The sequence below is a fragment of the Blennius ocellaris genome (assembly GCF_963422515.1).
Source record: "Blennius ocellaris genome assembly, chromosome: 15".
NCBI classification, from domain to species: domain Eukaryota; kingdom Metazoa; phylum Chordata; class Actinopteri; order Blenniiformes; family Blenniidae; genus Blennius; species Blennius ocellaris.
In genome coordinates, this window is record NC_137664.1 from 5269787 (window position 1) to 5280723 (window position 10937).

The 10937-nt window shown below is 38.9% G+C and overlaps 1 protein-coding gene across 1 annotated transcript; it reads right to left on the reverse strand.

Annotated features, from left to right (window-relative positions):
• Window positions 1–643: 643 nt before the first annotated feature.
• On the reverse strand, window positions 644–4260 carry arid6 (AT-rich interaction domain 6). Its single transcript, XM_080510414.1, has 6 exons — window positions 4161–4260; window positions 3453–3609; window positions 3235–3287; window positions 2807–2904; window positions 2556–2712; window positions 644–2207 (listed from the first exon to the last, which is right to left on the reverse strand). The coding sequence occupies exons 1-6, from the start codon at window positions 4170–4172 to the stop codon at window positions 891–893; spliced, it is 1794 nt and encodes a 597-aa protein (XP_080366540.1). The 5' UTR covers window positions 4173–4260; the 3' UTR covers window positions 644–890.
• Window positions 4261–10937: the final 6677 nt, after the last annotated feature.

The following is a 10937-nucleotide window of genomic DNA, read 5'->3' on the forward strand; positions in this document are numbered from 1 at the left end:
CTCAAGACTGAGAATATCACATGGGTCTTTTGTGATGTTAATGAGCAATTTGTATGCAACAATCAGCGTCAGAAGATCCAGTAATAGGAGTGGCGGCACAGTAAGTATGTTGCTGTCATGCCAAAATAATCATTCACATCATGACCTGAATGCCAAAAAATGATAATGATAGTAATTAACATGTCCATGGGATGTTTCACCAATTAAAGGTAAAGATTTCAAACTTAAAATGAATGAGCATTCTGTTCACTTAATGATCTGACATTCAGAAGGAATGTTTGAGGTCAGCGGTGGTACATTAAACTTTAAATGAAACAGTTAATAATGTCCTAGCTGAATAAAGTATCAGGAATACAACAATAAGCTATTTGGCATAATATACGGAGGTACAGTTCAAAGCATGTTTGTCAAATGTTTCACAAGTAAAACAAAAAAGGTGTTTTGCATTTTTCCTGTGTGCATTTCCTAAATATATAAAATACACAAACGGGGCCGTTGCAGTACCAATTGATAAACATAAGCAGTCTCAGGGTGGCTGAATAAAGTATTTGTATTCTATTTTATTACCATCAACAAATCAGTCATGAAACGTATGCCGCATGTGCTTAAATTTATTTAAAATTCACAAAATAATTAGGCTCAATATTACATGTGCATCACAAACAATAGTACTGTACAAAACAAAGTGGTAGTGCACTTTCTCTCTACATTCAGCTGACAAAGTGAGATCATTGTGGTGCTATTTTCTTATTTCCAATCCAATGAGGGATTTATATACAAAACGTACAGCTTAAGTAAGATACAACATATGTGAGGACAATATTTTTATTAACACACGAGTCAGCTTTGGTGTGGTGTTGGTATGTTGAAGCAATTCTATAATCTGACTTCTATGATGAGCTTGAGATCATTTTCTTCAGCTTCATGACCTCTTCAGTGGTCAGGTGCAACAGAGAGTTGGAATTCACCATTAGCACAGCCTCGGACTTCTGCCTCGCTCCCTGCACAATGTCTTCTGTACACAACTTGGGGACAAAGTCTGGCTGAGCTCTGTGAGGACTGCCGTCGGATTTCACCGGAGTCAGGGGAGGCTGGTCCGCTTTGTCACGGGCGTCCCAGATATGTGGGGATTTTGAGTCGCGTGACTTGCTTATGTCCCGCAGATCAAATGGATAGACGTCTCGGCTGGCAGCATTTCTCAGAATGCCACCGGAGGGCAAGGTATTGTAGCTGGCGAGGTGATTCTGGCTTGGATAGTGGTGATTGCCGGTTGCCTGTGCGGTTGGCGTAGGGCTCGGCGCATTCCTCAGCCTGAGATCCTGCGCTGAGCTCTGGGTGTTCATTTGAAATGTCAAGTTGGCATTGAAGCCCTCTGTGTCGGTCCAATTCCTTTGTCTGAGATACTCTTCCTGAGCAGAAAGAGAAGCCTCCTTGGCTTTGTGTGCCAGGGCAGACGGCCCATACAGCTTGAGCCAGTTGTGAAAGACTGACAGTGGTATCTCAATTTCCATCTTGCCTTCTTTCTCCCGAGGAACGGCCGGCAGCATATGACCGGGACTGAGGGCTTTTAAATCTGCAATGCCCTCTCTGTCTTCTTTTGGCCTGATTGTGGTGTCTGTTTTTGGAGAGCTGGCCTTCCGTGGCATTTCGGTGGCCTCCTTATCACTTCCTGATGACAAACTGTATACGGGGCTATTTGACTCTCTCCTGGTCTCCCTTGCTTTCACGGGATAAGGATATGTTGAGCCTCCTTCACCGGGATCGCCCTCCTGTGTATCAGATCCCTCGCTTCTTGGCGCGCCGGCATGAAGACTGGTGTAAAGCGGGGAGGGCTTGTTCAGAAACTTTGGGTTCTTGCTGGATGAAGGCGGGGAGAATGACGACACGGGGTAGCAGTTCAGCTCTCGGGGGGACATCTTTTTGCTGAGGTTCAAGGGTTGCTGGACCAATCCAGTCGAAGTCTTGTACAACTCTGAAAGGCTACGCAGGTGCTCCAGGGGCTCTGTGCCTCTGTCTATTGAGTTCAGCAGAGATGGTGGAATTGGAAATGGGGGTTTTGCGGCCGGGGGCCTGTGAGGTGTCATCACTGCAGAGGAGATGGGGACGTAGGGGGACAGAACTGTGTGGGCTGGGGGGAAGAAGTGAGGGTAATGGAGAGGAAGGGAAAAAAGGCTCCTATGTGGATCTGACTGAAGATGATGAGGGGCCTGGTGGGAACAGAAACCAATGTTGTTAAAAGAAGTCCACCGTAGCACTTTTCTGTTTATTTCTATGTTTTCCTGCACAGACAAAAATGCTGGAAACTTGGCAAGGAAACGCATTCCTCAAAAACTGTCTTTTACTTGAGTGTATTAGCTTCACAGACATTCTGAAGACGAGGATGTACACATGCTATTTTGTTGCAATAATTTGCAGCATTAGAAGTCGATCACTCCCCAAAAAAAGAAGCTTCAAAACTGTTTTAATTAGCAGCATTTTTCTACCTTTATTCAATGCGCAACTGTTGATCATCTTTCATATACCCTAATCTTTTTTGACTGTAAGTTAACCCACACCTGGTGCATTGGTAGGGACAGCATCCTGCGTTTGATAGGCCTCGGGTCACAGTCGTCGTTCTTGCTGTAGGAGACGTAGTGGAAGGGCTTCGGCTGATGCTGAGGTAGGGAGCTCATTACGATGCCTTTTGTGTGGCATTCATATGGCAAGAGCAACCTAAACACACAATGAAAACATTGGTTTGGATTCAAATCGGTGTGAAAAAGCGCTGCACACACAGTCTGAGAAAGGAACATGAAATGTCACTCACTTCTCATAGTGCCGGCGGGTGCAGGTCGCTGCGCTCGTGCTTCGAGGATTTCCTCCGAGTGTGTTGTATACCTGTTTCCACAACTGTTGAGAAGTCACCTGGAGTGACACAAAAAGATTTTATGCATTTTGTTTTAGCCTATGTTTATGAGAACATGGAACGAAGCACATTAATTTGTGTGGCCCCAAAGATCATGGCCAGGAAGATCTTTGCTGAACAAAGATTGCATGCTGCTATTTTATACACTTTCTGTTTCGCAACTTCTGAATTTCTAGCAATACAAGCAGTATTATGTCATATATTTCACATTATGTCATGTTGATATTCAAATGAATGCATTAAAAAAAAAAAAGAAAGTCTACCAAATTGTAAATATTAATCAAGGTAAATGTGAATTTCAATGTGAAGATGAAGAACAAATGTTTTACCTGTGTGTAGCCTCCTAAGTCATTGACGGTCTTGAACATCAGAAATAAATCAACTGAAAGAAGGAAAAAGATACATGAATATTTAGTTTTTTTTAATCTTTGCACTAATTACTTCTTATAAGACAACGAAAGTATTATTTTCTTAGTTCAATATGTTAGCCGTCTAAAGTGTAGCATCAAACACTGTTTAAAATAAAAGAGGAGATATGTATAAGTACTTTGTTTGAAGCCCAGATGTGGGATCCTCTCTACTGGTGTGTCCCTTTTCCTCATAAAAATGTAAAGCTCTTTAAGGAATTGCTCCTCGTTCATCTCCTTCGTCGACTCTTTCGGTCGAAGCTCTTGAAAGTCTTCCTTTGCCCTCTCCATGTGTACCTGAAAGCACAATGAACAGAGAAACCATTGTCAAATGCTTATATGACAGATATTTTAGTTGCAACGCAGAATGAAACACACCTCTCAATGTGAGATGCTACAGTGCCTCCCTGTTCGCGAGGCCACATCAAATTGATTGATGGTGGGCAAACACAAGCAGATTTTTGACTATTTATCAACGTTTAATCGCTTGTCTCACGGAACTCTGCCCTGTTCTTTCAGACAACATACCACAGATGTGACTCTGAGGTGGCATCAATGAACTCTTTCATTCACAACTTTCCACTGCTCTCCTGATACTGCTATAACTACGTATGGAATATGTGTGTCGTTTATATTATGCATTCTAACTTTTTAGTCCACTCGTGACTACAGAAGACGAATAAAGCACCTGCAGGTTAAATGCATTTAGACCAATAGTCCCCAGTCATAGCAGAAACTTCATGCAGCAAGACATTAAAACAAATGGTAAAATTCAGCATTATTATTCAGGTAAAAACAATACAGAAAGAATGGCATTGAACTCAATTCAGAAGTTTAGTTTATTTTACCTGTTTCTCCATTGCCGGAATAATGATGGTTGTGTTTATCTCATTCCTCTGTTGATCACAAATATTTACTGGTTGGAAATCCCACCACTGGAATATACAAATCGTATAAAATAGAGCAAAGTCACAGCGACGGTTCAGCAGTGTAGCATCACGTCAAGCGCGCACCTGTCCCTCGTGTCTGTCAGTGTGACTATGTGAGAAACTAACTGTGGAGGTGTTTACTCTATAACGTCTTCCTGCAGAGATTTCTTTGGTCGGACCAGTTCGACTCGCTCTCGGTCGTGTGCCAAAAAAAAAAAAAAAAAAAAAAAACGGCACACAGGAACACGCCTCACAAATTGGGAAAATAATATAAGATCCAGGGGAATTTGGTGCCTTGAAATGATTTTAGAGCCTAAAATGTGTTGTTTTTGGCGTATTTATTATAAATAACAACCCTGGTGAAAGCACAGGACTGATCTTAGCTCTCACTTCAAACATTTGTACACAACTTGGGTCATCATGAGGGCCACAAAAAATTCAGATCAGATCAGAGATGATGTTGATTGTATGAATTCTCTTGTATTTGAACTCTGTTGGCTGCAGTCTGCCAGGCCCCTCTTGAAAAACAGATTCGGCTCAAGCAAAGGAAAATTAATAAAATGATGACTGATTTTTAAATCAACAATTTTTTTTTTTTCAATCCACAATATATTTTGCATTATAGTCGTGATATATGTGGGTAGATTGACTTTTGGAAGTGTCCAAGCCTGTTTCCCAGCATATAGGTCGTCATCTTTATAGTCATATGGGACAAACTGCTTGCTTTCTAAGAATAGCACATGAATTGCGTGATGAATTATTTTATTGCATGTCGAACTGGAAAGATCGGTTTTGAATGAGCATACATCTTTTTGATTGCAACGGAATGCTAAGGTCATGACGGTGGCTCACGCTGTTTTCTCTCCTCGGCTCTGTTTTGGTGTATTGTTTGTGTGTTGACTGGTTTCTTTTGAGGTACTCGGGCTTATTCCACAGTTCAAAGACGGTGACTCTGAATGGCCCATCGGTTTGTGAGTCATTGTGCACGTGTCTCCCTTTGACTAAACCAAATCAAGAAAGTACATTCAATGAAGAATCAACTTATATATTCTGCTGTCTCAATAAGGCTTATGTTGAAACGAAACCCCAAGCCGCCATTAGATTAGATGGTGTGGCAGTGCTCAAATGTGGGTGTTTGTGTGTGTGACAGGTGTGTCTATTGAAGGCTGCAATGACAAGCTTCTATTTTCTGCCGCCAGACATGAATTTTATGTTGATTGGTGACAGTGAATGTCATGGTCCTTGCTCGTGTATAAGATGAAATGTACTTTACAGCCATGTCTTTCAGTGGCTACAGAACATATTTACTTGATCCTATTGACCGACTTAGGCTTTTCGCTTCCTGCAGCTCTGGTCTGGATAAAAGAAAGGATCATTTGTATAAACAATGAATACTTTAGATTACTCGGACTTCATAAATGATCATAAAGGCTCTTTTATTTTTCCTATTGACTCTTCTGTTCCATTCCACATGTTAGAGAAAAGCAAGGGTGGTGCGTTGAAACTGGTGAATATGACTGATGATTTGTTTTAACTGTCAGAATTCCTTCAGTGATTCGTTGGCATGTATTCATTATCATATGCTCTCTCTCTTTCTCTCATTTCAGTTTTTAAGGTTTGGCAAAATCCTTATCAAAACACTGTGTTACTAAACTACCAAGGACACAAACCTAGATAAATATTACGAGAAATAATAATGGCATTTAAAAAGTCCAATGCACCCCAATGCAAATTGGGGTTCTAATTGATATTGTTGTGGCTAAGCAAACGCATAGAAACAAGAAAGATTCAATTTTACCTCATTATTATAGAAAGGTGTCAGTAAATGGGATACTATTCAGTGTGTGTGTTCAGAATGCCGCAGGAGGTTATTTTCAAATGGGATAATATTATTTTGCATAATTGCGCACAAGCCAAGTCAATAAAATGGGGGAAAACATTTTTTTTAATTAATTTTGGGAGAAGTTTACCAATAACATCATTATGAAGTCATCAGAGACTTGGTCTTTATAGTTTTTAAGTTTTTGTAACTTAATTGAAATTAGGCCTTTGTATTTTTTTTTTATTACATCATAACATCAGTTTAAATGCAGTAAAACCAAATTACATGTCAAACTAAAAGATCAATGCTTCTATCTTCTCAAGATGACGTATTCTGTTAGAAATCTGTATTTGTTACAATTAACACATTCAAATTTGCCTGAAATTAAGAGAGTTGTGGTGATTTTTACTGCTGGATTGACAACAGTCACAAAAGGAAGCTGAACAGAATTAAATTCTTTATGTTTTAATTTAAATTTGTTAGTGGAAGTAAACACATGTCAGACACATCTCTCTTTTTGAGTGATGTTTAGTTTGGGTTTTTTTTTTTAACTTGTGATGATTTACCTCTACTCCAACACACTTCCACAGATCCACAGGTAGGAAAATGGATCAAATCACTCTGAGGCTTCAAATATGTTTATATTTTCCATAAACTGTTTATTGGAGGTTACAATTCTTTATTTCTTCAAAGGAGCAGAACTCTTTCCTCGATGAGGCATCGAAGCGCACATCTTAACACACGATTTATTGATTATTTTGATTGGAGTGGAATAGTGATGAATATAAAGGCATATCCAAGTGTGGAAATCCCCTAAATGAATTAAAAGCCTGAAAAATTCACAAGAAAGATAATATTTTTTTCTTCCTGTTCAGATTACAGTCCCAACTGATTGAAATGTGTTGATTCAAACACAGAGTTTATCAAGAGAAGTGTTGGATTTATCAAATTTAAAGTTTGTTACAAATGCTGTATATGTACTGGAGGATATAATAAGTTGTGAAATATTCCGAAACTGACCAAACCCAACAGAGAACAAAGAGTTGGCATTAATAAGGATTATTTAGAGTAACAGTTACTTGGAGCCGGGCACGCCAACAGGTCTGCGACACAGGGAGTGGGAAACGGCGTCTAATGAACAATCCGTGCAATTTATATTAAAGCTGCAATTACTTCACAATTAATGCTCAAAAGAGGCGCATGACTGGACAGTCTGTGTCCTCTAAATAGCGGCCAATCCCACGTTTCATTAAGGAGCTTTGTTACTATGCCGCTTTGTAACTTTCAATATACACCCAAAGAAAAAAACAAATCCCACTGTCGTAGTGTGGCATGAGTTCGCAGAGCTTTATCAGCTTTATCGCACAAGAAATAGGTAAATAGCAAATAGGTTGAACAACAAATGAACCAAGAATAATCATAATAATCCTAAACATGAAGTTACAAATTTAAAGTCTGACTGCAACAAACAGCTGATAAACTCAAATGCCCCTGACTTCTTTTTGTGATTTCTTGCTCCGCTGTGATCTTGTAATTCAGAATATCTGATCATATGATGGTACAGCCAGGTGCAAGGCAAGAGCTGGACCTTAGCCATCACAAATACGTAGAGTAGCTGTTGTTGCTCATACTGCAGGACTGCTAAAGCAATGGAAGCACAATTATGCTTTGCCACAAATGTCCATCCTAATGGAAATGATACAAACATTAATTGGGTAAACCAAAACATTGTTCTGTGACAGGCAGAAGATTAATGAATGTCAGGTTTTCTAATAAAAGCAAACGCACACAAAGCTCAAAGAACACACACCTGACATTTCTCTTATAGAAAAGCCTGTCATAAAATCATTTTGCCAACTTTACACAAACACATTTCCTTGATTGTAATCATTGAATTGCAACGTCAAGGAGTTTAAGATTTAGGATAGAGACATTTTTCCTTCCAAATAAAACAAACTCCACATTGCACAATAGAAAGAAAACCAAAAATATCTATTTTAATTTTTATAAAAATGTCCATAATGCAGTGGCAAATTGAAAAAAAACTAACAAAAAAACCAAACAAATCCTGACATCCACCATGCAAGCTGCCAAATAACTTCACAAACAACAACATTAACACGGCGGCAACTCCCAAATCTACACCAGGACCTAATTCCACAAGCATCTTGTTAGACTGGGTTTGTCCATACCTACCACGTTATGATGAGCTGACGCCAACTGAGAACACAATGTTTTAATTAAGTGCCTGCTGAGTGAAAAGGGAAGAGAAATGAACAGGTGTGGCCAATTACTTTCAACAATGGCGTCTCAAAACTGGAACACCTTAGATAATGAGCGCTTTTCTAATGATATTAATCCAGCTTGTTCTTGGCAGCTGAAAAAGTTTGCCGTGAGAGTATTGCAAGTTTTGTTTTGTTTTCAGTCACCGCGCAGGGCTGAAGTAATACATTTATTTTAATTTCGTAAATCACAAACGACTGCTCTCCGTGTGTCCAGTCACAGGAGGTCACGGCGCTGGATCATGCCCTAGATTGAACTTAGAGTTGAAATAACAACAAAGGACACGTTGACTCTGCTTTGATGCATATCTCTCAGCCAAGTTTTCAATCAAACCGTAACCACCTTTATGAAAGGCCAAACCACTATTGAAAAAACTCATGGTGCACACGTATGGTATGTGCAGTAAAATCATCTCATGCACGCTGTGGAGAGATCACCTTATATCTATCAAATGAATGTTCTTGCGGGGGGGGGGGGGGGGGGGGGGGGGGGTTGCTCTGGATTTATAGTTTTTAGTATATCTTTGGGCAACAGGCCTTTTTTAACTTTAAATTGTGGTGTTTGATTCTGGAATTTGAGGGTTTGTGTCTCTATGGTTTACATTGTTTATCGTTGTCGTCACGGTTTTCTATGATAGGCATGTTGGCTGCAGGATGCCTTTATATTATTATTATTATTATTATTATTTCCCCAGACCTCCACACGGGAAGACAGATATGGTAAGAACAGTGGGCAGCACATAAGGGATGATGATTGTGAATCCAGTTTAATTGTCGAGTTATGGAAAATTGCAGACAACTTTGTCAGCTTTGCTATATTATGGCTTAAATGACTACTCCAGGAAATCAATTCTCATTCTCACAAGAAATTGTGTTGTTTTTTTTTAGATTTAGTGTGAATTTGCTTCTGTCATCCATTTATTTCTGTAGTGGTCAAATCCAAAATGTGCTGCTGATTCTCCCCAGAGCAAAATACAAGAGTTTCATCAGCAAAAAGAATCATTTTGAAACATTGCACAGATCAGTGATATATAATACAAACCCTAATACTGGTACCCCGGAAGTAATAGCCATATAATTTGATTTGTGTTTCCCAGGTAACTTCTCACGAGCTCATGCTGGTTCCCTTTAATCCATTTTGGTTATTGGTGTTGATTGTTTTTTGTTTTGTTTTGGGGTTTTTTCCAAATTGATAAATATTACAATCTTGTCAATTCAATGCTGATCTGCCTGCTCTGAATCTACTTTAATTGTCAACAAGGTGTTTTCCAGTAGGATTTTTTTTGATTGGTTTCACACGCAGCCTGACACATAATCACTCGTGCGCACACAAACTGAGCTTAGCCAAGAAATGTGAAAACAAATCTTATCTTGAGACAAACGCCTCAGAGAGAACACAGTGTAAACTATGTACTGAACAATATCGGCTCCTGAAAAAAACAAAACAAAACCCAAACCCTTAACCATGGTGAACTTGTGACATACTCGTTAGATAATCACGTGTCCCTTCTTGCATTCACTTTACACGTATCAATGATCCAATACAATGACGTATGCAGTTCTGCATACAATTTCGGTTAATTAAAATTACATTGAAACATGCCATAGCTAATGGCTGATGGAAACTATTTTGCCTCAGTATCGAGATCAAAGAGAAAAAAAAATTAATTCCTTGTTTTATAGTTGGTAACACAAGATGGATCATTGACGAAGCATACCTCAAGTCAATCAAAGCAATGACATATAAGTCCGCTGTGTCACTCAGGGACACCATACTGCACGATGCAGTGATCGCATCTCAAGGGGGTGTGAATTTAAACCGGTTTATAAGTTACAATTTAAAATATGCTTTAAGACTCATGATCAGTGAGCTCATTAGTTTACTGTCACCTCAAGGAGACCTGTTAAATGCTTTTCATAGTTCAAAACAACATACTAACTTTTATGCAAGTCTTCAAACAAAAAAGAAGTTAAAGCTATGTGTCTAAGAGCAAATGTTATATTTTTACCACAATTTAATTTGCTTTACAAGATGATGAAAATTTTTCATCAATTTACATTTTTTTTACATGTTAAAAGTGGTGACAATAAAATCACCTTGAGACTGTTCTGATCATATCGAACTCATCAGGAGCCACAAGAAAACCCATTTTATGACTATATTAACCGATGACTACAATGATCAATGACCAATGTTCACATTTAACAGTTGTTTTTGTTTTTTTAATGTATCATGCACAACTTGAAAATAGGTCATAACAGAGCTTCACATGTACTTTACATTTTGCAGCGTCATCCCACAACCTGGATCAAACCCTCATGCACGTATGTTGTGGCACACGGTCACAAGCTGCATGTTTTACTCCAAGATGTAGAAGATCTCAATTATGTGATTATGAAAATAGTCCATTTACAAACTAAATGTGTTCATAAATACCATCATATGACTCTAAATTACTTGAAGTCAAAGTAAAATCATCCCATCTACCATAAAGACGAAAAAGAAAAGGGCAAATGACCACTTTTAACATTTACCTAAAGTCAATTATCACAGTAAAAGCGATTAAATGAGTCAGTTTTCGGAGGGAGGAA

What these genes read in the sequence shown, in the direction of transcription:
- arid6 (XM_080510414.1), bottom strand. An exon ending in ACTTAGGAGGCTACACACAG is followed by an intron (nt 2,905 to 3,234) that starts GTAAAACATTTG and finishes GTGTCACTCCAG; the next exon opens with GTGACTTCTCAACAGTTGTG. An exon ending in TGTCCCTACCAATGCACCAG is followed by an intron (nt 2,208 to 2,555) that starts GTGTGGGTTAAC and finishes TGTTCCCACCAG; the next exon opens with GCCCCTCATCATCTTCAGTC.